We start from the raw sequence: 26,015 nt of genomic DNA, 5'->3' as shown, positions 1-26,015 counted from the left end.
CTAGTGGATCTGTTGCTGGTGGATCTGTGGCAGGTGGATCTGTGGCAGGTGGATCTGAAGCAGGTGGATCTGTCGCTGGTGGATCTGTTACAGACGAGTCGGAAGCGGGAGCATCAGGTGCCGGAGGATCTGCTGCAGGTGGGTCTGGTGCAGAGGGATCTGATGCTGGCACTTCTGCTGCTGGTGGATCAGCGGCTGGTGCGTCTGTAGGCGGATCAGGTGCAGAGGCATCTGGCGCAGGAGCATCCGTTGCTAGAGCATCAGCTGCGGGCTCATCAGCGGCAGGTGGGTCTGCAGCAGGTGGATCCGCCTCTGGCAACACAGTGGGTAATGGCTCAGGTGGTGAGTCAGGTGGCGAGTCCATGTCGAATCAAGGTATAAAGAGAAGGATATTTAAAGAATAGATGAGAATATTTATGAGGAAGGGTACCCTCCAATGACGGACGCCCAAAGGGAAGACGAGAATGAACGAAAAGTGTAATGATAGATACAAGAAAGTTGGTCGCGCAATATGAATTATACTGCTTCTCTTCATCTTACCTTCTGCCCAGGTGGGCAGTGACCTACCGTATGAATTGTCTACGTCTTTGAATGCTCGATCTGTGGCTGAAATACGGAAGCGACCATGTCAATCGCTGCTTCCTTCAACTACTACCGCATGCTGTAATTGGGCGTGACGTGAACATTGAAGTCGGTTCTTGAGCTTGCCCAAGAATCATTTGCAGATCAATGTGCTTGATATGCTATGTTCCCTTTTTACGCGTCAGAACAGAAGGCATACCATCATCACCTCAGCTATTGCCTGAATGGCTGATGGACAAAATGTTTATCGAATTGTATTAGACGGTCTGTCGTTGCACCTTATAAGCGATTGAGTCGCGCTGCCAAGCTCTGGGGCCGGTTGACGCTAACGCCGCATAGATGTAAGACGTAACTTCGCCAACGACTAATATTTATAGGATTTAATAACATCTCGTAGCTCTTCTCTCATTCAAGCGGTTCTCTACATCTCGACTTAAACTTCTTGAAAATTAGCCATGAATCGAATAACTACGAATGTAGACCAGAAACTGCTTCGTACCACGAAATTCCCAGTGGAGTTCAGTCAGAAGGTTGATACGTCAAAGATTCACATTCCAGTCATCAAGAAGTAAGTCATCACACGCCAGCGTTTGTCAATCTTCGTTGAAACAGAGTACCATGCGATTTTTGTCTTTATTTTCCGTGTAGTAGTCTAACGTAACATCCGTGGTTAAGCTGGGCTGCTGGTGAAGTGTCGAAGATCCTGAACTATGAGGACGATGTTGTGATCGGCTTACTGTTTGATCTATTGGAGGGGTCAAAATATGTAAGTCTATCTTGTCATATGATGCTATGTGAAAGGTTTTCTAATGATTCTGCTTCAGCCCGACATCAAGTCACTACAGATACAGCTCACAGGTTTCTTGGGGAAGGATGCAGCGCCTTTCTGTAAGGAACTTTGGACGTTGTGTCTCGATGCTCAGAAAAGCGACACAGGTATTCCAAAACAACTAGTGGAGGCTAAGAAGGCCGAACTCATCCAGGAGAAGGTAGGCTGACTATCATTTGTGCTTCGCCCTGAGAAGGCTTCAACTAACGCAATTCAAAGATCGAATCTGAGCGGGCTGCTGAGAATGCTAGAAGGCGCCGGGAAGAAGAACGAGCCCGCGAGCGGGAGCTCGAAGATATACGGTACAGAGAGCGCGCTGACAGAGGTCGTGGGAGAGGTGGACCACGTCGCGACTACGATCGTCGTCCTCCTAGAGATTACTCTAGGTCACCTCCACCTCGGCATCACCGGATGATGCCTCCTGCACCCAGAAATGCCGATACATATGTCCCTGGGCAGGAAAGTCCTCGACGAGCAGAAAGGCGCTATCGCTCTAGAACCCGCTCACCTCGACGTCCTCCTTTGGGTCGTAATGATCAGCCTAGCCCCAAGAGACGACGCGTAAATTCACGCAGCCCATCGTACTCGCCTCCCCCACGAGGCTCAAGACGTGATGCTGAACGTAGGAATGACTACTCGCCACGCCCACGAAGACGGTCTTCACCTCCCTACCGTGAGTCCTCACGATCGAGATCCAGGTCAAGAACCCAAAGGCCCCGTCGCGATCGTCGCCGTCACTCCAGGTCTCGCTCTGCGCGCCGCGGCTTAGATGATGAAGATAGAGCTATTCGACCTCGTCGCCGACGTTCCTCATCGTCGCTCGACCGTACTCGTGACGTACGCATTGACAAGAGCAAAGACCGTGCTCCGGTTGGCAAAGCTCTTCAGAGCCCTTCATGCGCAGACAGAAGGCAATCTGTCACTGTCTCTCCTGATGCAAGACGCTCATCTCCCAAGCCATCTGCAGAAAAGCCGACCTCCCCAGATGTGGCCACAAAGCAGAGGGCGGAAAATACTGCGGCTCCAGGTCTGGCAACTGATGAGGCAGACCATACAAAAGCGGATGCTGCAACATGAGGAGATCTAAGCTACGAAAGTACATGGCAAGCGAAAGGACATCTTCCACATAAGTCAAGTTTGCCCTAGTAATACACGCAAAGCCAGTACAGTCTATCAAGACACACAGCACTGTGTTAGTCAATTTGGAAAGCGTTGTGCACATGAGATTCACTCATACCCTAGATTAAGCTTCCAGAGCTACGCCGGAAGCTTAGTTGTACCATGAATTAGTACTGGCTTTCTTCCCGTGGTTGTAACACTAGGTGGTGCGTGCTATGTGCAAGCTGCTTGCCAATTCGATAACAAAGGTAGTAGCGATTGATTAAGAGAAAAGAAAATATAATGCGGATTGAGCTAGTGCATGTATGTTCGTGTTGTATCGATGGTCGTAGGACTGAAAGTGAATTTACCCATTGCATTCTCATAACCATATTTGTAGGTCGCAGTGCAACCATATATTCATGGCGCGGTGTATTTCCGTCTGTGGCTTCGGCCACCAAGGTACTTCCACTACTACTCACTCCACAACATCTCCACAACCGACGCATACACTGAACTAATCGATCGCGACATAAAGCATTGGAAAATTGAGGAGACACACCTTGAATTGCGCAAAAGATAGCGCATTGCACATCATGACGGAGAACGCGACAGCGAGTGCTGCGGCCTCTGATCAACCTGGTCGGCCATACTACGAAAGTCTGCGCAACAATCTACGCGGCACCCTGGCTAAGAAACGCCAGCTTGACGAACAACTGGCTGCACTGGAAGACAACATATTCAAGCTTGAAGGAAGCTATCTCGAAGACACAAATGGCGCGGGCAACATCGTGCGCGGATTCGACAATTGGGTCAAGGGAGTGGTAGTCGGAGGAGACAAGAGATCTGTCGATGAACGAAGAGCAAGAGTAAGAATCAGAGATGAGGACAGGATCTTCTCGCGCAGCTCGATGTCATGGATGAAGGTACGCCCGAAACACGGTCTTGCAAACTCGATTTCGATACGCGTCACGTACTAATCGTCCTCTAGTCGCAGGACTCAGATGTTCCCACATCAGCCACCAATACTCCATCGCACGCGCCTACTCCGTCTTCATCTGTACCCCCAGGTCTATCGCGAGACAGCAATCATGCAACACCGACTAGTGCTGTATCCAAATCTACGAACAAGAAGAAGAAAGTGGTGGCCGATGACGACGAGGACACGAAGTCTGTGAAGAGGGGCAAGATCAGCTATGGATGAAAGACTTGGTGTTGCGTTGTCACCTCCACAGGACGACCCGGTCTGAACCAGCATATACGTGTGAGGCACTATGTCCTTCACAAGACCTTAGCCAAGACAACAAGACTCAAAAGCTCGTAAAATACGGCTTGTTACCGCGCAGTGGCACAGCATATCCGGCACACTCAGTACGACGCATGCGCTTCATCCTTGATGCGCTTATCCCCAATGCGCAGCTTTGATCACGTGCTGAGCGTTAATGGCGGCCAACATATACCACGAAGGAAGCAATCCTGTCGACATCTGACTCTCCCAGTATCACCACCAATGATCGCTTCATACGCCGGCACGGCTTCAAGGATTGGAGCGGGAGACACTGAGAACGATGCTTGCCCGTGCAATGTCCACTACAAAGCAGACCGCCTTATGCATGAGTAGATCATCGCTTTTATGTTTGTAGTATTACTTTAGATATCTACGAGCCTGAGTGCTTGTTTGCATTCAGTTTGCTCTTCGAGTACTGGATGCGTCACCTACGATTTCTCTTCGAGTTACTTGTGTTTATATTCTTCCATCTGCATTTCTTCTCCACTAAGTAGACGTTGAAACCAAATAGAAGTGTTGCCCTCCCTTCTCTGCGGACGCAGCATGACATCCGCGGCTGACCTGTGGCTGTTTGGCTACGGAAGTTTGATCTGGAAGCCACCGCCACACTTTGGTAATGCAGCATGACCAAACAATGCACATAGTAAGGTATCATTAACTTTCTTTAGATAAGAGGGTGCCTGGTTATATTCTGGGGTGTGTCCGCCGCTTCTGGCAGGTAGGTACACTTGTTCATACATTGGATGTAACATTTGCTAAGATGTGTGCTTTCCCATCTAGGCAAGGTAGGTCAAGAATGTATCCGTATTTCCTGTTGTCCTCATAGCCAATGTCATTCTAGCGAAGACCATCGAGGAACTCCAGAGGCTCCCGGCAGAGTTGCGACTTTGATAGACCGTTCGCTATGGGAAACGCTCACCGATCAGGTGCGTCATATACAGAAGTCGACCATGCTCTGGAGACTGTTGCTAACGAGGGATGATCGCCTTCCAGCACTCAAATGCACCATTAAAGACCTGGGGCGCTGCATACCGTATACCTTCATCGAAAGTGGCAGAGGTTCGAGAATATCTTGACCTGAGAGAGATCAACGGTTACAGCATTCAATACGTCCCATTCCACGTTTCAGAACACTACGAGGAAGGGGGTCTTCCTTCACAGATCAATTGTCTGGTGTACATAGGTCTACCCGATAACCCGCAATTCCTTGGTCCTCAAGATCCCCAGGCTCTTGCGGAGCATATAGTGCGCAGTCAAGGACCAAGTGGCGAGAACAAGGTGCGTGTGATTGCTTTGTCTTGTGATTGCAAGGGTATGATATTGATGGTGCTGCTTCAGGATTACCTATATCAGCTCGATCAAGCGCTCATGGAGCTGAGCCCAGACAGTAGCGACGAGCACATCCATGATCTTGCACGGCGTTGTCGCGAGATTGAAGCAAGGAACACATCTGAGACTACCCGAGCGTCATATATGCAACCAAAAATTGCGGCCTGAATCGCAGCTAGATATGGCAAGGAAGAATCACTGTCAAAGAGGATGTCCGAATAAATGCTTGACTACCTGTACTAAGTTCATAGACATAGACATGCGCAGCACCAGAGTCACTGTGTTGACATTCCCATGTCATTCCATCATTCCATCAGTTTCGCGACGATTAATTAGAAATATGAAGTACTTCAGCATTCGAAAAGATATGGTACTTCAGAAGACAGGGCAACCGGCTAAGGTACCTTGTTTGAGGTGCACTGGTGCCTGACGCGGGTGCGGCTGTTCGCTGCTTGACATCATTCGGCCCGTACCGGAATAGTGACCGACATGACCGACTGCACTGCCTGCACCGGCTGCGCTACCGAGGGGCTTCGCTTTTGACATTATTATTGTAACGAACTCACAAACCCCTTTCAACCTCCACTATATGATGTCAATTGAGTGAAATAGGTGAGATGAGAGCATGATCACTGTCAGACTGCTTGGTGACGAAACAACATGCAAGATGCTGTAGCAGAAGGTAAGAATATCCTGGCTTGGACACCAAATCCGTCGCCTACAGCCACCTAACATCCTGGTGTACACAGAGCTGCCAAAGTCATGGACCGATATTCCGACTGCGCTTCTTCGAGCCGAGCTAGCCAGACGACAAGAAGAGACTGAACGACCGACATGCGGCACACGAGGGGCAAAGGCAGAATATAACACGCCATTGCATGTATTTGCACTTTTCTTGATACTAACACTCAGCACATTGGGTACGTCGCCTTGTCGAACTGGAAACTATCTACCTTCACAAAACTAACCCCCTCAAGCATGCGGTTTTCCCATCCTTGTGCGGCGAGTGCCTCAATTGACTGTACCGCATCGCTTCCTCTTTCTTTCGCGGCACTTTGGCACTGGTGTCCTCATCGCGACAGCTTTTGTACACCTTCTCCCGACCGCTTTCCTATCCCTCACAGACCCGTGTCTTCCGGCTTTTTGGAATGAGGGTTATCCTGCCATGCCAGGCTTCATAGCCATGGTACGTCATGCATCGTTAAAGTAGCCCGTGGATGTGTGACTGACTGGGGTGTTCCACGTGCAGGTCTCTGTCATGGTGGTGGTAGGCGTCGAAATGTTCTTCGCAACCAAAGGCGCCGGTCACTCACATGCAAGCGAATATGGCAGTCTCGAAGATGGACATGATCACTCTAGCGAAAGCATTGCGCGACCCGGTCATCCTCGGACCTCGAGCTTCCGGCCTCTTATGCAAGATAGGGATGAAGTGCCGGGTGATTCATTAGAGGAGGTGCGACTGGAAGGGGCGAGCTCATGGCATACGGACGGCGACGCTGGAAAGGCTTCAGCATCGCGGCCTGTCAAACAACACGAACTAGACGAGCTCGATGAACAATCTGATGTGGATCTGGACGAATTGGACCCTGGGAGCGACTCTTCTCACTTCTTAAAGCACGTCCGAGGAAGGACTTCAGAAGATGCATATGATGCGGACGGGGAGACGAGTGCAAAACCGAATGGCTCGTCATCGAACTTGACGGAGGCTCAACAGCAAAAGAAGCAGTTGTTGCAGTGCATGCTGCTAGAAGCAGGCATCCTCTTCCACAGCGTATTTATTGGCATGGCTGTCTCCGTCGCCACTGGAACAGCGTTCATTGTCTTTCTCGTGGCAATTTCATTTCATCAGACATTCGAAGGTCTCGCACTGGGTTCGCGGATAGCAGCAATCACCTCGTTTCCCAAACGATCACCAAAACCATGGCTAATGGCGCTGGCATATGGCACGACAACGCCGATCGGACAGGCGATCGGACTACTTATTCACAACATGTACGACCCTAACAGCCAGGTTGGCCTATTGATGGTAGGAGTGATGAATGCTATAAGCAGTGGATTATTACTCTTTGCAGGCTTGGTAGAATTATTAGCGGAGGACTTCCTTAGCGACCACAGCTACGAGACATTGAAGGGCCAAAAGAGACTTCAAGCGTGTGCTAGTGTAATCGCAGGAGCATTCCTCATGGCATTGGTAGGCGCATGGGCCTGATATTAACAGCTTAGCACTGGAATGTCAGAAAACCTGCAAATGCTTCCATCTAAATTGCATGATACTCTGATCGCCTCGTAGTGACTGCATGACATGTGTGACAGCGGCGGCCCATACTGAGACATCGTCCCAGAGCGAAGTGCAATCTATCGGGCGTTGGAGCATCTCGGCAGAGGTATGTGATTGCCCAACTTACTCCCTTGCAAGTCAGAAACGGCCACGTGCACGCGGCCGTGAATAGCAGGTTTGGCCATGCAGCCACTCAAGAAGTCCTGATTTTGATGAATTGACTGCTGTATGAGACAAATCACTGTGGGATATGCTCCTTCTGTGCTCGGACACAGCAGTGTCTGGCACGTTGGTAGCGCATGACTCTCTGGCTCTGATACTATCCGCACTTTAGTCGTTGCTTTAACCTATGAGTCGATGACAGATCAACGCCATTGGTTCCGATTACCCTATGTTTATAAAGTGGGCGATCATGTCTCAAGCGAACCGTGCATTGCGGATTTGAGAGACCAAGCTTTGTCTCTAGTCCCAAAATGCAAGACAGAGACCAAAGGCTGGGCAGAGCGCATGTTCGCAGATCGCTGTGCCAAGGCTTCGGGGGACACATCCAGAGATCAAAAAGAGTTCGAGAGCGCCAATACGGGCGAAGATGTACTGGAACTGATTGGCCTCACCTGCACTACTCTGCGAGGAGAGTCGGGGTAAACCTGCAGTAGGCATCTTCTTCCTGTTATGCTTATTCGCATTGTTCATCCCGCTCCTTTGCCACATCGCATCCATAGCAGAGAAGAATAGCAGAACACTGCTTGTTCTCCTGTTCACATCCTTACTCGGGCTCCAGCCTCTCTTCTCTTCATCTCCACTGAAATTACAGTCAAGGGGCGGATTGCACAACGTTCTGAGGTTCCTCCAACGTCTAGACGAAGTGCAGTAGTTACCGCAAGTAAGGTACTTTACAATTCTGGAAGTGCGGAACCAAGTGCGGTACAAAGTGCGCTTCATCGTCTTGTGCGTGTCATCTGCTCTTGTCCGCCTTCCAATTCCGGCCTCACGCCGCCACCACGACCGCCTGCATTATCAATACCTCTACGGCTCTTTAACCACTTTCACGTCCATCACCCTCATATCACGACTACCATTGCGACAGTCTTCGAGATTTGCGCTACCTTATCCTAGTCCTCATTGCCGCTCTATCACGAGTCAATGGCCATTTCCATGTAACGACACCTTTCTCAACTCTCAACTTTCGGCCTTATGTTCCCGAACCACTGCGCTGTATCATCTTGATAGATTGGCGTCCTACGTTTCCTCCATTGTCGCAGGACGGAAGGGTTACCGACATCATTCAGCACTTCGCTTTCGTATCCGGTGTGCGACTGGAGAGTGCGCTCATCAATTACGTCGATCGCGACACGAGCACGCATCAAGCTGGACCAGTAATTTGTTCCTATCACTTCGACTCTCGCTCCTCGACTTCATCACGAGCAAAAGGCGCACAGTCACCAACTACATTTGCTCCTTGTTCCTTTGTCTAGCCTCCATTTCTCTATATACCCTTACACGTCATGTCCGCCACCACCTCTTCGTTACTCCCTTCAGGGACGGCGCTGCCATCGCCTTCGTCCACTGGCCACGGAAATGGCGGAGGGACACCCAATTCGCCGTTGCTTTTCTTCGTCGCCCTGGGATTCGGCGTTGTCTTTACCAACCTTTGGTCAGCATAACTCGAGTGGCTTACTCTAGCCACGTCTGCGCATTACTGACCCGTCTTCCAGGATCATCGTGGGAGTCAAATATTGTTTCCGATACAACCAGCGCCAGCGCGCTCGCGCTATGGGCTTGGAGGGCGCCCCCATCGATCTTGTCACCATGCCACGTCAACACCGACGCCGTCGCGAGAAGAAGTTGATGACCATGGAGGAGGTTAACGAACGTTTCCCTCTCAAGAAATACAAGGTGTGGACTGCCTCTAGGGCGGCAGAGGGTTTGCCTGCCGCTGGCGGTATCACAGGCACGAACTCCCGCGCTCCTAGTGTGAAGGGCGGCTCTGAGGGCACCACGAAAACTTCAGACGACAGCCCGAGGAACCAACCCGAAATCACAACGCTAGAGATGGCGCAACAGGACCATGCGACCGCCCCAGCCACCAAGGATGCTAGCAATTCCAAGCAGCCTTTCACAGTCACAGCAATCTCAGCTGAGAAGATCCCCCTCGAGCGCACAGAAACAGCTACTTCCACCATGGACGACAACGAGCGCAATGAAGACTCGGATGCCGATGATGACGATCCCATCCGCACCGCTGCTCCCCCAGAACTACTGTCGGCACCAGGTGATGCTTGCGCCATCTGCTTGGATACGCTTGAAGACGATGACGATATCCGTGGTCTGACGTGCGGTCACGCGTTTCACGCCGCTTGTTTGGACCCGTGGCTTACATCGCGTCGCGCTTGTTGCCCTCTTTGTAAGGCTGACTACTACATTCCAAAGCCTCGCCCTGCTGGACAGGAAAACATCGAGTCCAGCGGTAGAGAGCGTCTGCCGCAAGCACCCACATCGCTGTGGATTGGCGGAGGTCGAGCACCTGCGCGGACTAGACTCAACTTTTTAGGTTCCAGCTTTGCTTCGGTGTATGCTCAATCTGGGCCCGACATCGCTCCTCGCTCATCTCGACGCGGACAGCCAGAGTCCGCTCCAACAGGCGATAATTCGACGGGATGGCGCAGCAGACTGCCACGCGTGCCTGGCTTCCTTGGGGGACGGCGTGCTGATCAGCAGGCCACGCCTGCAGCTCTCGAGTCTGGAACATCTCGATGACATCTTTCTGTCTTGTGAAAGATAGGGAGATTTGGCGTACTCGGCGTTGTGGTTTCAGTTTTGTTACACGAATTTGCTTTTTTTTACAAGCTTCAGACCAGAAGGAACGCATCAAGGCTCCGGGCGTTTGGCAGGTCGGTTGATACCTTATCTCCAGATGGTTGATCTGCACGATGGATCTAGATACCTTTTTTCTTCTCGGTGGCATTTCATAGGCACAGGCCACACGTAGGCGCACTGCATCTCATCCTCATGAATTTCATAATTACGACATTTCCTGTTTACGTACAGCGTAAATTACAAAAATGCAGCGGTGACTTGTGATTTGATTTTTTTATGTTCCCTGCCAGTGACGTGGTGAGTTCCATGTTGTTGTAGGAACACTGCTTCTATAAGTGGTGGAGTTTCGACGATTGACATTCATAACACCGTGCAACGCTGTAAATCACAAGTCTTGACAAACATTTTATATACTCTCTCGGCTATCTTGCCAATTAAACCCAACAACGCTTCCATTTACCTACTTCGATCCAAAGAAGACCTCGACAGCGTGAGACGAGTCAACAAACATTCCATCCACCTTTATAGGGCATTCATTCACGTAATTTCGCAAGTCCTAGCCACAAAAAATGGCAGCAAATCCAGTCTGTTTCTTCGATGTCACACTAGGAGGCGAACCCCTCGGCCGAGTCAAGATAGAAGTCTTCTCCGACATCGTGCCCAAGACGGCAGAGAACTTCAGGCAGTTCTGTACGGGTGAGACGAAGAATCACTTAGGTAAACCGCAGGGCTACAAGGGTTGCAGGTTTCATCGGGTGGTATGTGGTTCTATATCACTTGCTTCCTCATCTCTCGTGTTGGAAAAGTGAGGGGAGGTTTGTGATAGAATGCTTATTCATATTGGCAGATTCGTGATTTCATGATTCAGGGAGGTGATTTCCTGAACGGTGATGGTACTGGTGAGTAGAGCGGTTGTGGGTGTTGTTTTATCCTCCGATGCTGACATTCGCGATGCTAGGTTCGACTTGTATTTATGGCACCAAGGCGTTCGCCGATGAAAACTTTGAATTAAGACATGACACAGCGGGTCTCTTGTCGATGGCGGTAAGTTCTATTTTCTCTATCATTTTCCTGTCCTCCAGTACTACTATGGGTCTGGCTCTGTGCTGTTCGTCTTGTGTATAACCAACGCAGACACTGTCTAAACCACCATTCCAACACCTTTCCTAGCAGTATGTAAGGTTTGAGCTGTACTGACAAGCAAGTCAGAACTCAGGACCTAACACGAACGGCTCTCAATTCTTCATCACGACTGCGCCAACGCCTCACCTGAACGGCAAGCATGTTGTTTTCGGCAAGGTCGTCGATGGCATGGATGTTATACGCAAGATCGAGCACGTCAGGACCAGCAATGAGAGACCGGTGCAGGACGTCGTTATCTCGCTGTGTGGCGAGATGTGATGCAGCAAGTTTGTCCTCGTTCAAGGCGCGTGCTCTTCAGACTAATCCTGTCGTGTGATCGATGGCGACCCTGTCCGGTACGCCCTCCCGATATGCGTTTGCTAGCTGGTCAGCCCAGTGACTCGAGATGAGTCGTTAAAGCCACGATGGAACTACATGATTCATACGTAGAGCTCTACCACGGTTCTCTTTCGGGTAATAAAACATAGCAGGAACCATGGGTCGACGGATTCACTGAACAGTACAGCACTCACATATCCATCAAGTAGAACCAGCATTATACACAGATACCAGCACTACAGGATTGTTGGTATTCTTGGGACCGCATGAAGATACGCATACAGTAATAATCAGAGCAGGCCAAACAGTTTGCCCCATGCATGTTTACGCAGCCTCAATAAATGTTGACCGGCCACACTTTTGTGGCTCAGCTAAGTTTCGTTGTGCATCGATTTCAACTTGATACAGTTGCTATAGAAAGCGGTGTGTGGGGCTGACAACTGCGCCCCTCCTGACGTCAATGTCATCGTCACCTCATCTCGCATGTGCCTCCCCCAAAGCTAAACAAGACCAGGCGAGAGGCCAAGCAGGAAGTGCAGGCAGGCGGAGCCCTGTTTGTCGAGCGAGATGAAATGAAAAAGAGGAGGAACAAGGAGCACGGAGCATCCTGAACTTAAGCAACCCTTGTTAGCCTTCATATATTTCATCTTTGAACGGAGCTCTTCCTCTCATCTCCAAAAATAACACTTTCAATCTTTCCACAACAACAACAGCTCCAAGCAAGTGTGCACCACATCAACATTCGTGTTCACAACAACAAGAACCCTTAGCTTTTTTCACACTCTCTTCACCATGTCTTACAACGACGATAACTACGGCTCCAGCGAACGTCGTAACGAAGGCGGCTACGGCAGAGATAACGAGTACAGCAGCGGCGGCCGCGGCCGTGGAGACGGATACGGCAGAGAGTCAGGCGGCGGTGGCTACGAAGGCCAATCCGAAAGCTACGGCGGTAGGTCGTCAGGAGAGGGCAGACGTCACGGTGGTGGTAGTGGTGGCCGTGAAGAGTACGGCGGAGGTCGAGAAGAGGGCGGCTACGGCGGTGGTCGTGAGGAGTACGGCGGTCAGCAAGGCGGAAGACAAGACAACTATGGTGGCGGTCGTGAGGAGTACGGTGGCCGCCGACAGGAGGGATATGGCGGTGGTGACTCCCAAGGCCAATACTCCGGACAGCAGCACCGCAGAGATGACGAGGAGGGCTATGGCCAACGCAGAGATGAGATGAGACAGCATGGAAACACTGGCTACGGGTAAGACTAGACAGGCATACTTGTCCGAGGCATAGAAGCTCGAGACTGACCACGATGCAGCTCCGAGAACGGACCTGGCGGTTATGGGAACGATCGCCCCTCTTCAGGTTACGGCAACGACCGTCCTTCTTCCGGCCACCATGGCGGCAGCGGCGGCGGTTACGGAGACAACCACGAGAGCGGCTACGGCCACAGCAGCGGCACTTCCTACGGCGGTGGCGGTGCTCACGGTGGCAGCAACAACGACTACTCTCAGGCCGCCCACCACGCGTCCCAACAGTCTGACGGGCAAGACTCGTCCCTCTTCCAGAACGCCATTGGCATGCTCTCCGGCCATTCTTCTTCGTCGCAAAGCCATGATTTCAACGAGCAGCAAGCCGTCCAGAGCCACCAGCAGCTATATGGAAACGGTGGCCAGGGAGGTGGCCAGTCAGCCAGCTCTGGTGACATGGGAAGGTAAGCCATTACCCCTCTACCACTTCTAAGCGAAAGTGCAACTTTAACAGCTATACTAACTACTCCCACCATCAAATAGTGCCGCCGCCATGCAGGCCTTGAAGATGTTCACCGGAGGCAAGGGTGGCTCATCAGGCGGCTCATCGGGCGGCTCATCCCAGAACGAGTTCTTGGGCATGGCAATGTCCCAAGCAGCAAAGCTGTTCGACCAGCAGAGCGCATCGGGCAATGTCTCGTCAGGCGCCAACAAGCAGGATGCGGTCAGCACTGCGGCTCAGATGGCCCTGAAGATGTTCATGAAGTCCGAGATGGGCGGCAGCAGTGGAGGCTCTGGCGGTGGTCTCATGTCTTTGGCGAGCAAATTCCTCTAGATGCAGAGAGAACAACTGCGAGAACTATAGTAGGCGAGACAGGGGATGTATGTTGCATATGACTTAATGATCAGTCCAATCTATGTGGCAACTTGGTCTTGCTTAAAAAAAGCCATTAGAGCGTGTAGCTAGAACCCCGACGAGAGAGCGTCGAGGCTCTTCGTCTCAATGTATTCTAAGCTAAGAACTACACACAGCTTCTTTCATGAATATTGTTTTCGTGATAGGTCATAAAATTGCATCCGTCCCCCGACTCTTCAACTTTGTCCAGCCACTGACAGCCTTGCTCTCATCACTCCTCACAGCAGCGCCCGAGTCATCAACATCACCCGGACGAATACCACCGACCATGACCGCTCTCTCATCCTCGCGTTCAACATCCCACTCTGACTCGGCAATCAATTCCCACTCGGCGCCAGACATCTCGGCAAGAAGATGAGACTTGAGCTTGTCGATGACACGGTGAGGAGACGAGAGTCTCCAGCTGCGCATGACGGCGATGCCCGCAGGGCCTTCTATATTACCGACGATGCCGGCATGGGACATTTCTCCGAATGCCGTAGGAGCAACAAGTGATGAGGCGCGGTCAGGGCCCGCTGCTCGCTGCGCTGCTCGCTGATCGCTGGCTGCTGCGTGCGAGCGGAAGAGCAGGCAGAGGTTCTTGCCCAGGTTGCAGACTTCGTCCCATGAGTTGACGGAGCTGAGGCCTTGGGTCCGGCACAGCCAGGCGACGTCCCATGCGAGGAGAGCGACGCCCTCGACGAAGAGCTTGTAGCTTGTCGTGTCCTCTCTCGCGAGCCGGATCAGGGGCTTGTCGAGATGGAGCAGGCGGAGCTTGGGCAGTGAGCGATGCTCTAGAAGTTGTGAGTTAGTGGGGCTGCCGCCGCTGCTGCTGGCAGGCGGCGCGATGGCGGATCCCGGGAATTGTAGTGTGAAGCCCTGGTACGATGACTGTATCGAGAAAATTGTTGGATGGGGGTAGTTTGCGTGCGCTTGTGTGATTTCGGCTGGCAGCCGCACAGAGAGATAGTGACATGTCGTGCTGAGGAGACGACACGTATTGGCCAGGGCAGCTGTGATTTGTTCTGGTCTAGCAGCTGTGAGAATGTCAGTATATATGATGATAGCAGTAGTAAATACCCTGAGAATTGCTCACTGTGTAAACGTCGCAAGTCGGGGATCTGTACGCCCCCTATCGAGTATTCTTCAATCACTTGGCCACCGGACGTCTTCTGTCTGCGTTGTCGAAGGCCTGCGAGACGAGCTGTCTCTTGACATAACTTGACTCTGCCCTCACGCGTCCTGAAGTGGATCTTGTCTAGTTTTCTATGCAAATGCTTAATGTTGGCCTGTAAAGGCCCAAGGACTTGAGGACAGCGAGAGTCGAATTGCTCCATTTGCGATGCTAGCTCAGAGCGAGATTTCTCAAGGGCGGATTTACGAGATTCCCTCTCAGTTCGCGCCTCCTCAATCTGGTGCTTCAGTCGCTTTATCTGATGCTCGATTCTCACATGCCGATCTTGGACCGCATCGATCTCATTGAGTATTCTCACATGTTGTTGTTTGATGGCACCATCAGCAAGCTCAAAACGAGCGGTCAAGGATTCTGCAGGAATCTGAGATGGTGGCTTGATGACAGTACTAACGTCCCTTTCGCAGCCTTCTTTTGCCACAAGATCGATAAGATGGTTCAGTCGGGCTTGATATAAGAATGCTCGGGCACAAGATGCGCATGTCGGCTGCCCACGCGAGGAGAATGAGGTTGAACAGATACTGCACTCCATTTTTGAGGCAGGGTTCTAGACAGACAAGATATAAGAGAACGCGGATGAATCATGACCTCTTCGGTACAGCTCAGGCGGCTTTGGTCAGGTAACTAGATCACAGGTCCTACTGGCATGCTTGTTCCGAACTAGTCCGTCATATAAGAATTTGTGCATGGGCTGATCTTGCTGGATGGGTGTGTCTGTCTGCGATGCTGCCTGCAGCGAACTTGATAGACTGGTCAGTCATACGCAATACAATATATTGTGGTGGTCGATGGTAGGTGAAGCATGAAACCGGCGGCAAGTAAACATGATTCAGGAGTCGTCGTCATATGCCAAGGCCTGAAACGCCTCGCCTATCGACAAGCATGAATAGTACGCGCCGCAACACCACTTTAGCCCACCTGGACTTGACAACGACTGCTTTCAACAAGTTATCGTGTGGTTAATGATGAATGAAGCCGAGGAGCGGAGCCGTGTGATGACCGAAGATCTGCACGACAAGTCGGACCATAGTGAATCGAGTGAACTTGCCCAGGACAACCTTGAAGCAAACCACGAGTCCAGAAGATTAACGAAAGAGGCTTCTACAGAAACTATAAACCACATTTCCGATGATGAAAGCATTAATAACGAAGAATCTAATGTTGCAACTTCATCACGGATTGACTCATATTTGAAAGAAGGTGATGAGAGCAGTACAATCGAGGCCCCAGATCAACCACTGTCCCCTTATGACTGGGCTCGTTTGGATGAGTCTTACCATGATATGGTGAAAGAAAAGAACGATCAAGAGCAGCAACTTGCCACAGACTTCCAAGCACTATGCCAGGTAAAGCCAGAATTATTTCTGCTGTAAAGACCAATCTAAGCCAATTCTAGTTCTTCACGATCTGGGCCGAAACCTCTAGTACTCGCGAAGTGGATCGTAGTTTCAAACGGTATGCAAGGAAGACACGTGATCCGCTCTAGAATAGGTCGAACTGAACCATACGATAGCATCAAAACTCAGTCTACCTATGTACAGCACGAAGAGGCTGTTCTGGAAGAACGCAGAGCACATTGTAGCATTGCCCCATCAGATCGTGTTCGTGAGAATCAGTCTTTGCTAATCTATATTTACAGACGTCAAAGTCGTCGGTGCCTTCCAGGCTGCATTGGCATTGCTGGATACCTGAGATGTGCTTCGAATCCCAGACATGCCGACCCTGGACATGCTGGGAGCAGAGAATTGCGGACAACATGAAGTCTCAGGGGATTCTCTTACGGCCGTAGAATTGCCAATTGACCGGAGGAGGTACTGTGCTACGCATCAGCAACTTCTATTTCCTGCTTGCGTGTGAAGCACGAGCGAGGTTACCCCGTTGTTACTAGACCGACAGTGTCTAGCTGGGAGAAACTGTCATAATGCTGACTCGATGTCATGGTCCTGCTCTGGCGGTGGCGGTGGCACAAAGTGCATAGCACATTCCCGCGTAGTCCTTCGACGTGTGCCTGATACACTTCCTGTATCTTAGAGTTCGTACACATTATGAATGGAAGGCCAGGGATGGAATGCTACAACGACAAAGTTACTATTTCTCAAAGCATGTATGCATCACGAAAGGAATGCCATGAGTGGGATGCTTCGACAACGCTGTTGTGGATTATGTACAAAGTCTGATGGATCCTCTATCTAAAAACTCAAGCTGGCGGGGCGTCTATCGTCTCGTCGTGCTTCTAATGTATAGCTATGGCAATATAGCGCAAGATATGCTAATCGATCGTAATCTAGAGCAGAGGGTTAGATCGGTACTCAGGAGCTACGTTCCCGTTCTCTGTTCCCTTCTTGACCTCGGAGTTGTTCTCCAGATTATTGCCAGGCTCCTGCTCTGCCAGGAACTTCTCTGCCTCGAGAGCTGCTTGGCATCCGGTACCTGCGCTGGTGATGGCCTGGCGGTACTTCTTGTCCTGTACATCTCCGGCGGCAAAGACACCCTCGATGCTGGTGTGTGTAGTGCCGGGCTCTGTGACCAGGTAGCCGTCCTCGTCCATCTTCAATTGTCCCTTGAAAAGAGGAGTCGCGGGTTCGTGGCCAATGGCGTAAAACAGACCATTGGCCTGGAGTTCCTCCTCCTTGCCGCTCTTTGTGTCCTTGATCTTGAGGCCGGTCATAAGCCCCCTGGGCTTGTCCTCTCCTGTGATCTCAGTCGCGACAGTGTTGTACTTGATCTCAACCTTGGGGTGGGATGCAAGACGGCGTGCGTTTGCCTTGCTGGCGCGGAGTTGGTCTTTGCGGACGAGAACGGTGACCTTGGCTGCCTTCTTGGTCAAGTACATGGCCTCCTCGACGGCGGAATCACCACCTCCGATGACGACCAGGGGCTTCTCTCTGAAGATGGGCAGGGAGCCGTCGCAGACGGCGCAGGCGCTGACTCCATTGCCCCAGAACTTCTCCTCGCCGGGCAGGTCCATTCTGCGGGCTTTGGCACCGGTAGCGATGACGATGCTGTCGGCGGTGTGCGTCTCCTCCTCGAGAGTGTCATCGTCGCCCATGGGATGGAGCCAGTACTTGAAGGGTCTTTCTGAGAGGTCGACCTTGCCGACAGTCTGGGAGACGATCTCGGTGCCACAGGCCTCTGATTGTGCTCGCATTTGATCCTGGTGGACACGTTAGTACTGAGTCATTTCAACAAAGGGCTGTCGTTGACTTACCATCAAGGTTGCGCCCTGAATCTTCATGAAGCCGGGAAAGTTCTCCACCTCGTCGGTGGTGGTGAGCTGGCCACCTGCTGCAATACCGAGGGCGAGGAAACCCTCGTACAGGACAGGCTTGAGGTCAGCGCGAGCAGCATAGATGGCTGCAGTATGGCCTGCGGGGCCAGAGCCGATGATGACGACCTTGGAGTGCATTGCGCGGATTATAGATGTTGTCGAAGGAGCGGTGGCGGGGGCGAAGGATAAAATGGCAGGTGGGGTGGGATTGCTAGGTTTGTAGTATGCGGCACCAGCAATGAAAGGGAGCGAGAATGCAGTCCTGAGCGGACGGCGAAAGGCTGATGAGAACACTTTGACGGTTGCTAAATGGTAGAAGTGGGTCTGACAAGTCACAGGCACGATGGGTTTATATGCGAAATGTTATTGTATAGTCAATTACGAAGAAATTCGATGGAAGTTTTGCTATCGTCGGCCTAACGCTTCTCGAACACGCGAGTGGACGCTTAAGTAAGTAATCGTTGCGAACAAAGAGGCGTCTCATTATTTTATTGTACGATTGGTTGTACCCCACTGACAAATTGTGACTCCCATACATGATTAGGCAACTTAGTCTACAAGCTTTCGCTTTGTAATGGCTGCAGTGCAATATAATCTTGTTTTCATGCAAGACGAATACTTCTACAGTTTCTTGCGATAAAACATTGAGAAGCCGAGGCCATCCCTGTACGATATCGGTTCAAGGGGTCCTTGTACTAGAGATGCGGGCCGAGGGACGACGACAGCCAAGATGACCAATCCTGCTTGTCACAAGTACAGTATACTCCGAGTTTCATAAGTTCTAGACTCCCTACAATTGTAGTGGAGAAGTTGACTGGTCGGGCTACACAGTGCCTCGCAATAATTGTCTACATAATTAACATATGATCTAAGACGCTTCTTGCGTCTCGTCATTGCCCCGCTTTCGCATTTGCTCGACACCGTAAAGCACATGAGCCTCTGGTATAAAGGGAGCATCCATCTTGTTGACCGCTTGAAGACGAGCGCTGATCTCGTCGTCTGCCATCAATAAAGGCTGATCGCCATCGATGTGGATGTTGTAAGCTTGCAATCGCGTGCCGGAAGTCTGAAAGGTGTGAGTGGAATATCTTGCCAGCAAACGTAGAGTATGAATACCTCGGATGGATCCAGAGACACAATGATGGTGGATCCCACGACTGTCACGTCTAATGCATTTCCCGGAAGCTCAACAGCAGTGGCTACGGGAGAGGTAGAGTTGAGCGTAGCCATTGGAATCACTGCTATAGCAGGGATCTTTTCGGACGCAGCAAGAAGCACCGCCTGCCTGTCACTCGATTTAGGTACGGCCCACAGGCCAGACACCGCAATGTTGTTGTTAGCACTCTCATCTTGATCCGATGGCTTCAAGAACCTCTGAAGTGCCGTTTTGATGTCGCACTTCCCCAGAAGCTCGCCAGTGACCCAATTCCAGATACCCAGCCAATCGTCGCCTCCTCCGCTAACCAGGACATCGGACTCGGGCATCAGACATAATTTACTGATGAACTCAGTATGTCCTAGACAGTAGCGCTCAATGATATGCGCTTGAGGTGCTGCTCTTGAGACCCGGATGTGTTCATCTCGATCGGCAGTAATGATGTGATTGCGTTGCTGTCCATTGAGAACCTGCGTGGCATATTGCACGTCTGTCAGCATAGAAACATGTCCAAGCAGTAATTGATGCTTGAATTTGAGCGGCTCCTTTGACTTGGCACGCAAGTCTTTCTGTTTGCGCTGATTCTCTAATGCTCGACGATTACGGGCTGTGTGCACGGTGAGATTAGATGCCGTGGGAACGTAGGCCTTCGCAGGGGTAGCTTCTCCATCCTCTTTGGGCGCTTCGTCAATTATCATCTCTGTATCCGAAGGCTCTAGTAAGAGTGGCAAAGAATAGACGTCTCCAAACTTGTCGCCACATAGGATGTCCTGATTGTCTGGTGTGACAAGTATAGCACATGGGCGTTTAGGCATACATCTGAATGGCATTAGTGGTGCTGTAGCCTCACATTGTTCAGAACATCGTACCTTTGGCTCAATTCTTCAAGGGTGCCGTTTTCTGCTACTGCGAAGACCCTGATGCACTTGTCCTCTCCGGTCACAGCGACTGCATAATGTTGGTCAGGGGAGACGACTAGCTTGATGATAGTGGGAGAGGCATCGGAAGCCTTTTCCACCTTTCTCTTCTTGCCGGGCGGACCCTCGTTGTCATCGGTATGCTGAGTTGTAATCTGGAGTATCTTTCTCAGCCCTACTTCACAAGATTACGGCTAAAGGTCCTCAGTCAGCCCGCAAAACGAACGCTGTAGAGGACCTTGGACTTGGTCTCACATCGCTAGAATCATCCTCCAGCGGCCATTGAGAGATCACAGAGCCATCTTGCACTTTTACTGAGATGATCTTCGGACCGCATGCTGCTAGCAGAAACCCCGAACCAGTGGACTCGGAGACCTTGCAGGTGCGGACAATCTGGTATGGATGCGCCATTCGTCAGACTGGCGATATATATTGCAAAGATATGTTTGCGAGAACAGGAATCGATGCGACAGCATGTCTCAGTGACCATGGAAGAGCATTAAAGAAAAGTCCATGGCCAACACATATGACCTAATCGCAGTCAGGGCAGTCGAAGCCTCTCGGAAACAATCCGCCCTGCCCTAGAGTCTGGCTAAGCGAAGGATGGACACAAAGCTGCCAAGCCTTACAGCCGCTGCTGCACACAGTCGCAAAATACCCCGGATTAAGGCAAAAATGGACTGGGATTAAGCGACGTGGATTGATTGTACCGTACCTTTGGCCAAAAGATTTCTGCACATCCAACTTCTTCCATCAACATCATCCACTTCGAACTTGCCTGAAACATCCCTAAGCTCGACAAACAGATCGCAGATATGGGGGGCAAGTCAGCAACCAAGGCCGTCTACTTCGACAAGCTCAAGGCTCTCCTTGAGGAGTACAAGTCCGTCTTCATCGTCGGTGTCGACAATGTCTCTTCTCAGCAGATGCACGAGATCAGACACTCCCTCCGTGGAGATGGTGTCGTCCTGATGGGAAAGAACACCATGGTCCGCCGTGCTCTCAAGGGTTTCGTTGCCGAGAACCCCGAGTACGAGCGTCTCCTTCCTCACGTCAGAGGTAAGCTGGGAATCATCATCATCTTCGAACCGAAGAAAAAAATGCTGACTTGCGCAACCCCCAGGCAACGTCGGTTTCGTCTTCACCAACGGCGATCTCAAGGAGACCCGCGAGAAGATTCTCTCCAACCGTGTCGCTGCCCCTGCCCGTGCTGGTGCCGTCGCTCCTCTCGATGTGTACATCCCTGCCGGAAACACTGGCATGGAACCCGGAAAGACCTCTTTCTTCCAGGCTCTCGGTGTCCCCACCAAGATTGCCCGTGGTACCATTGAAATTACCACCGACCTCAAGCTCATTGAGGCTGGTAACAAGGTCGGTGCCTCCGAGGCCGTCCTGCTCAACTTGTTGAACATCTCTCCCTTCACCTACGGTATGAGCATCACCCAGATCTACGATCAGGGTCAGACTTTTGCCAGTGATGTCCTCGACATCGAGGAGAGCCAGCTCCTCAAGGCTTTCAGCTCTGCCATCACCACCATTGCCACCATCTCCCTGGCCACTGGTTACCCCACCCTTCCCTCCGTCATGCACTCGGTTGTCAACAGCTACAAGAACCTCATCTCTGTCGCCATCGAGACCGAGTACGAGTGGGAGGCCATCTCCGAGCTCAAGGACCGTATTGCCAACCCTGACAAGTACGCCTCCGCTGCTCCTGCTGCCGGCGCCGCCGCCGCCGGTGGTGCTTCTGACGCCCCTGCCGCCGAGGAGAAGAAGGAGGAAGAGGAGGAGGAAGAGGGTAAGTTTTGACATGTTCTTTTTGCATTGGATCCAATAACTGACTTGACCTACAGATGATGACATGGGCTTCGGTCTTTTCGACTAAGCGCACTTCGAACCATATAGCCTATAATATAGTGCTCGAATTCGATGCCAACGCCTTTCCGATACAATGTGCTTTGATCCAGTGTGCAATGTGATGTTGATGTCAATCGACTCGCTGCATGAACCAATAGGTCAGTCACTGCTCTTCCTTTGCATCTCCTCGCGAATGATTAAACATTTTTAACCCCGAGATCTTCAATGAAGATTAAAAGCAACAACAACACTCTAATTTTTTCATGACTTTGCCTTTTACATTCTCATCATCAATTCATCGTACATGGACACATTCACGTGCTGACTTTTGTCTTTGAAGAACAGGTTTACTTGTAACGTGGCCATGATATTGTACCTCTCGTGCCGTGAAGCGTTCTTAGTCTAGTCTAGCTGCTCTATCGAGTGTCTACTGAATCAAAGAAGTTCATCCCACATCAATTCGCACCCAGTAAACGTGAAAGGACCATTGTCCACCCAGTGCCTTGCACACCCCATTACTCGGAACATTATCATTCGCAACGTCCGCATGAGCCCAACGGTCAGCGTCAGTACCCTGCTCACCGGAAAAGAAGGCCGTCTCATCAACAAAGAGTTTGTCAGCAAGCAACTTCGCCAATCCCTTGCCCCGATACTCCGGCTCAACATGTAGCGAAGACAAACTGGCATCAGGCCCCAGAAAGCTCCAAGCAACGGGGTCATGCCCATCTGCAGGGAATATAGCGAGACTGGGCAATTGGCGCAGCGTGACATCCTGGCGAGGGATCGCCGTACGCGACCTCACGAGAGCGTAATGAGAAGACTGCACAGGACCCCAATGTAATCCAGTAGGAAGCGCCAATGCCGCAGCCCGCGACTTGATCTGGCTAAAAATCACCTCGTGAGCAGAAACATCCTCATAGTCATGATCACCCCCCTCCATCCCGCCAAAAGTAGACAAGTCAGAGAGAGAGAGAGAGAGAGCAAAGAAAGGAGAAACAACCTACCCAACATCGAAAAAATACTTCCGATACGGAATCTCCGCGCCCACGAACTCGCGTGACAAAATCCCTAACTGACCCATCAAGCGCACCGTCCGCTCGTGCAGCGCTCCGAACAGCACGATATTCGGATTCGACAGGTGGCCTTCGTACTCGCCTCGTTGGACGTTCGTCGCGCTGTCTCTGCTCAGACTCTGCTTCTGAACCTGACCAGCGGCGGAGGCGAGAGGAGTAGTAGTAGACGTGTCAGTGGGTAGACCTATTCCGCGAACTTCAGCGACGAGTGCGCGGATGAGACGCTGTGCTTTTTCCATAGCATCGGAGCCATCATCAGTATCTTCTTTGTCGCTATTGTTGATCTCGTCGTTCTCCCAAGATCCATACGTCCAGACTTCCGTCTCCGGACGCTTTGACCGGTCCACGTACGCCACTAGCCATGGCTCCTCTTTTGCCTCGCTGTGGCTGTTGGTGCTATTGATGGACTGGCGTTGCAGCAGATCTTCGAGGCTCACGGAAGAAAGTAGATGGGAGGTTGTGGTGAAGTGCGAGAACTGCAGTCTTCTGTACAGCGGTATGCATGTCGGCACGTGAGGTCGGAGTGCTTCGATGACATGTTGGATTTTGTCTAGTGGGATCTCGTGGATTGTCATTTTCCTTTTTGCGAGTCTGTAAGGTAAGTTCTACTATAATTGGGGAAACAGTTGGGCGGGGCGCTTGTCTTGTTTATTTAACTGAGTCATAGAGTTGGACCGAGATAAGAAATCTATGAAATGGTTCGAAGCCGTGGACTTTGGTGAACGGGACGGACAGAATCTTGACATGTCAAAAGGTATCATGATAATATGAAATTCGGCTGGCTCCACTACTGTATAGCAATGCATCCCTTCCAATCGCCGTCAAAATCTTCCACGCCGAACGCCCCAACCCTTTTGCATTGCCGAAGAAGCATTTCGACGTATATAAAACGCATTCTATCGTAACGTAGTTCTGCTGCCGCTCATCGTGATTGAACAGCACAGATGAAGCCAGTCGCGAAACATCCACGAATCGATTCCAGAAAGTTTGGTATGCATTGATTGTCAGAGCACAGCACATCCCCTCTACCCTGCGCCCTATCCCCAAAATCGCATTTCAGACCATGGCTGTCTTTACTGCGATGCGCATTGCACTCTCTCGCCGCCGCCGTGCATCTCATCATCGTCATCATCACCGCCCATAGCGGCACGTTGTGCGCGCGAAGCCTCGCGTGACTCGTCAACCTTCTCGAGTGAGAAGTCTTCGGTCATGGCGTCTGGAGGAGGGACGTGTTGTGGTTGGCGAGCGGGAAGTACGCTCTCGAGAGCCTTTTGTTGCTCCTCTGACATGGGCTCGCCCTCTGGACCACCCAACTTCTCGGGGAACTTGACGTCGAATTGCACATAGAGGTTACCGAAATCGTGGTGTCTGTACGATGGCATACCCTGCCCTCTGATGACCTTGATCTCACCTGAAGGATGTGTCAGCATTATAGAAACAAGACGCAAGCAGAATGATCGATGTATAATTACCTGGAGCAATGACCTCGCCGGGCACGATCTCCACGGTAAGCCATCTGTCGTCGAGATGCTCAATGTAGATGGCGCCGCCGGCGAGTGCGGTCAGAAGATCGATCTCGGCGTGGTAGAAAAGATCGTCACCCTTACGCTGGAAGCGAGAATGGGGCTTTTGCTCGATCTCGAATTGTACATCACCTGGTTCGACGCCAGGAAGTTGATCGCCCTCTCCTCTGAAGTCGATCTTGGTGCCGCTCTGGACACCCTTGTCGACGTGCACGTGCAGGACCTTGCGCTCGACAATGGTCTTCTTGCCGTGGCACTGCTTGCATCGGTCCTTGTCACGGATGATCTCGCCCTCTCCGTTGCAGTCGGGGCAGACAGTCTGGAATCGCTGGATCATGGGGCCCATCTGGCGCATCATCGTCTTCATACCGGCACCGTTGCATCCTGTGCAAGTCTTGACAGCACCCTCCTTGCCTCCACGACCCTCGCACTTGGAACAGATGACCGACTTTTGCAGAGCAAGTTTCGACACCTTGCCCTTGTAGATGTCCTCCAGGGACACCTTGTGCACGTGGTGGATGGTGCGAGCCTTCTTCGGTCCTTGCTCTCTCATGCCGCCGCCGAACATGCCACCGAAACCACCACCACCGCCGAAGAACTGGGAAAAGAGATCTTCGGCAGCCATGCCACCTCCAGCGCCACCAGACTCGAGACCCTCCTCACCATATTGATCGTATAATTGGCGTTTTTGAGGATCGGAGAGAACCTCGTAGGCGTGCGAGAGTTCCTTGAACTTGTCTGCGGCCTCCTCACTGTGTGCGTTCTTGTCTGGACAGACGCCATATTAGTCCTGCGCCCGTACGAAAGTCGAGCAGATAAGGGATTGACGTACCGGGATGCCACTTGAGAGCACCCTTGCGATAAGCCGTCTTCAGTTGTGCCTCGGTGGCATCAGGTGGACAGCCGAGCGTCTCGTAGTACTTTGTCTCCTTGACCATGACTGCGGTGTGAATGTAGCTATGAGTTGTGTATTGGGGCGATCGACGTTGGGCGTCGTAGGTCTGATAAGCCCGAAAGAGGCAATGAGTTTGCGCGGTGACACAAGATCAAGTCAGGCTGAGCGAAGAGTGAAAGGTCAGCGAATCTATGGAGGAAAAATGAGAGAAACGAGAAGGCCGGGAACACGATAGTACGACAGAGGAGGAAAGAGGAGAAAGCGTGTGGCCGCCTTTTCTGTCCAAGGGCCGAGGGACACAACGCTTTCACTCTTGCT

The 26,015-nt window shown here is 51.5% G+C and overlaps 15 protein-coding genes across 19 annotated transcripts; 10 read left to right on the top strand and 5 right to left on the bottom strand.

The window, feature by feature from the left end:
* Window positions 1-1,037: 1,037 nt before the first annotated feature.
* AAFC00_001779 (uncharacterized protein) lies at window positions 1,038-2,488 on the top strand (the record flags this gene model as incomplete). The annotated part of the gene is made up of 4 exons (XM_069341010.1): window positions 1,038-1,150; window positions 1,258-1,348; window positions 1,407-1,571; window positions 1,631-2,488. The coding sequence occupies 4 exons, from the start codon at window positions 1,038-1,040 to the stop codon at window positions 2,486-2,488; spliced, it is 1,227 nt and encodes a 408-aa protein (XP_069204524.1).
* A 617-nt stretch (window positions 2,489-3,105) lies between these two features.
* Window positions 3,106-3,713, top strand: AAFC00_001778 (uncharacterized protein; the record flags this gene model as incomplete). Its single annotated transcript, XM_069341009.1, has 2 exons — window positions 3,106-3,435; window positions 3,501-3,713. The coding sequence occupies 2 exons, from the start codon at window positions 3,106-3,108 to the stop codon at window positions 3,711-3,713; spliced, it is 543 nt and encodes a 180-aa protein (XP_069204523.1).
* A 627-nt stretch (window positions 3,714-4,340) lies between these two features.
* On the top strand, window positions 4,341-4,688 carry AAFC00_001777 (uncharacterized protein; the record flags this gene model as incomplete). The annotated part of the gene is made up of 3 exons (XM_069348519.1): window positions 4,341-4,410; window positions 4,466-4,519; window positions 4,639-4,688. 3 exons carry the CDS (start codon window positions 4,341-4,343, stop codon window positions 4,686-4,688), a joined length of 174 nt encoding a protein of 57 aa, XP_069204522.1.
* Window positions 4,689-4,775: 87 nt separating this feature from the next.
* On the top strand, window positions 4,776-5,294 carry AAFC00_001776 (uncharacterized protein; the record flags this gene model as incomplete). Its single annotated transcript, XM_069348518.1, has 2 exons — window positions 4,776-5,075; window positions 5,136-5,294. 2 exons carry the CDS (start codon window positions 4,776-4,778, stop codon window positions 5,292-5,294), a joined length of 459 nt encoding a protein of 152 aa, XP_069204521.1.
* Window positions 5,295-5,786: 492 nt separating this feature from the next.
* On the top strand, window positions 5,787-7,335 carry AAFC00_001775 (uncharacterized protein; the record flags this gene model as incomplete). The annotated part of the gene is made up of 4 exons (XM_069341008.1): window positions 5,787-5,808; window positions 5,876-6,046; window positions 6,104-6,312; window positions 6,376-7,335. 4 exons carry the CDS (start codon window positions 5,787-5,789, stop codon window positions 7,333-7,335), a joined length of 1,362 nt encoding a protein of 453 aa, XP_069204520.1.
* A 1,574-nt stretch (window positions 7,336-8,909) lies between these two features.
* AAFC00_001774 (uncharacterized protein) lies at window positions 8,910-10,161 on the top strand (the record flags this gene model as incomplete). Its single annotated transcript, XM_069341007.1, has 2 exons — window positions 8,910-9,058; window positions 9,120-10,161. The coding sequence occupies 2 exons, from the start codon at window positions 8,910-8,912 to the stop codon at window positions 10,159-10,161; spliced, it is 1,191 nt and encodes a 396-aa protein (XP_069204519.1).
* Window positions 10,162-10,790: 629 nt separating this feature from the next.
* On the top strand, window positions 10,791-11,622 carry AAFC00_001773 (uncharacterized protein; the record flags this gene model as incomplete). The annotated part of the gene is made up of 4 exons (XM_069341006.1): window positions 10,791-10,979; window positions 11,069-11,120; window positions 11,180-11,265; window positions 11,431-11,622. The coding sequence occupies 4 exons, from the start codon at window positions 10,791-10,793 to the stop codon at window positions 11,620-11,622; spliced, it is 519 nt and encodes a 172-aa protein (XP_069204518.1).
* An 852-nt stretch (window positions 11,623-12,474) lies between these two features.
* Window positions 12,475-13,759, top strand: AAFC00_001772 (uncharacterized protein; the record flags this gene model as incomplete). The annotated part of the gene is made up of 3 exons (XM_069341005.1): window positions 12,475-12,932; window positions 12,993-13,388; window positions 13,468-13,759. The coding sequence occupies 3 exons, from the start codon at window positions 12,475-12,477 to the stop codon at window positions 13,757-13,759; spliced, it is 1,146 nt and encodes a 381-aa protein (XP_069204517.1).
* Window positions 13,760-13,987: 228 nt separating this feature from the next.
* On the bottom strand, window positions 13,988-15,543 carry AAFC00_001771 (uncharacterized protein; the record flags this gene model as incomplete). Of its 2 annotated transcripts, none has more annotated exons than XM_069341003.1 (2): window positions 13,988-14,856; window positions 14,916-15,543. In XM_069341003.1, 2 exons carry the CDS (start codon window positions 15,541-15,543, stop codon window positions 13,988-13,990), a joined length of 1,497 nt encoding a protein of 498 aa, XP_069204515.1. The 2 variants fall into 2 exon arrangements, with proteins under 2 accessions (XP_069204515.1, XP_069204516.1); XM_069341004.1 differs by having other exon boundaries at window positions 14,916-15,156.
* A 430-nt stretch (window positions 15,544-15,973) lies between these two features.
* AAFC00_001770 (uncharacterized protein) lies at window positions 15,974-16,703 on the top strand (the record flags this gene model as incomplete). Of its 3 annotated transcripts, none has more annotated exons than XM_069341002.1 (4): window positions 15,974-16,357; window positions 16,408-16,466; window positions 16,525-16,589; window positions 16,651-16,703. In XM_069341002.1, the coding sequence occupies 4 exons, from the start codon at window positions 15,974-15,976 to the stop codon at window positions 16,701-16,703; spliced, it is 561 nt and encodes a 186-aa protein (XP_069204513.1). The 3 variants fall into 3 exon arrangements, with proteins under 3 accessions (XP_069204513.1, XP_069204514.1, XP_069204512.1); XM_069347950.1 differs by having other exon boundaries at window positions 15,977-16,357; XM_069347710.1 differs by having other exon boundaries at window positions 16,295-16,357.
* Window positions 16,704-17,295: 592 nt separating this feature from the next.
* Window positions 17,296-18,417, bottom strand: AAFC00_001769 (uncharacterized protein; the record flags this gene model as incomplete). Its single annotated transcript, XM_069341001.1, has 2 exons — window positions 17,296-18,165; window positions 18,220-18,417. The coding sequence occupies 2 exons, from the start codon at window positions 18,415-18,417 to the stop codon at window positions 17,296-17,298; spliced, it is 1,068 nt and encodes a 355-aa protein (XP_069204511.1).
* Window positions 18,418-19,147: 730 nt separating this feature from the next.
* On the bottom strand, window positions 19,148-20,763 carry AAFC00_001768 (uncharacterized protein; the record flags this gene model as incomplete). The annotated part of the gene is made up of 4 exons (XM_069340999.1): window positions 19,148-19,345; window positions 19,396-20,254; window positions 20,305-20,507; window positions 20,608-20,763. The coding sequence occupies 4 exons, from the start codon at window positions 20,761-20,763 to the stop codon at window positions 19,148-19,150; spliced, it is 1,416 nt and encodes a 471-aa protein (XP_069204510.1).
* Window positions 20,764-21,167: 404 nt separating this feature from the next.
* On the top strand, window positions 21,168-22,234 carry AAFC00_001767 (60S ribosomal protein uL10; the record flags this gene model as incomplete). The annotated part of the gene is made up of 3 exons (XM_069340998.1): window positions 21,168-21,411; window positions 21,476-22,147; window positions 22,203-22,234. 3 exons carry the CDS (start codon window positions 21,168-21,170, stop codon window positions 22,232-22,234), a joined length of 948 nt encoding a protein of 315 aa, XP_069204509.1.
* Window positions 22,235-22,651: 417 nt separating this feature from the next.
* On the bottom strand, window positions 22,652-23,854 carry AAFC00_001766 (uncharacterized protein; the record flags this gene model as incomplete). Of its 2 annotated transcripts, XM_069340996.1 has the most annotated exons (2): window positions 22,652-23,090; window positions 23,211-23,854. In XM_069340996.1, the coding sequence occupies 2 exons, from the start codon at window positions 23,852-23,854 to the stop codon at window positions 22,652-22,654; spliced, it is 1,083 nt and encodes a 360-aa protein (XP_069204507.1). The 2 variants fall into 2 exon arrangements, with proteins under 2 accessions (XP_069204507.1, XP_069204508.1); XM_069340997.1 differs by lacking the exon at window positions 22,652-23,090 and having other exon boundaries at window positions 23,207-23,854.
* A 498-nt stretch (window positions 23,855-24,352) lies between these two features.
* AAFC00_001765 (uncharacterized protein) lies at window positions 24,353-25,740 on the bottom strand (the record flags this gene model as incomplete). The annotated part of the gene is made up of 3 exons (XM_069340995.1): window positions 24,353-24,690; window positions 24,752-25,570; window positions 25,635-25,740. 3 exons carry the CDS (start codon window positions 25,738-25,740, stop codon window positions 24,353-24,355), a joined length of 1,263 nt encoding a protein of 420 aa, XP_069204506.1.
* Between the last annotated feature and the right edge of the window lie 275 nt (window positions 25,741-26,015).

The sequence above is a fragment of the Neodothiora populina genome (genome assembly GCF_041146345.1).
Source record: "Neodothiora populina strain CPC 39397 chromosome Unknown canker_contig_13, whole genome shotgun sequence".
Classification (NCBI taxonomy): Eukaryota; Fungi; Ascomycota; class Dothideomycetes; order Dothideales; family Dothioraceae; genus Neodothiora; species Neodothiora populina.
Note: the sequence above shows the minus strand (reverse complement) of the source record. Positions and strands in the feature narration are given on the sequence as shown.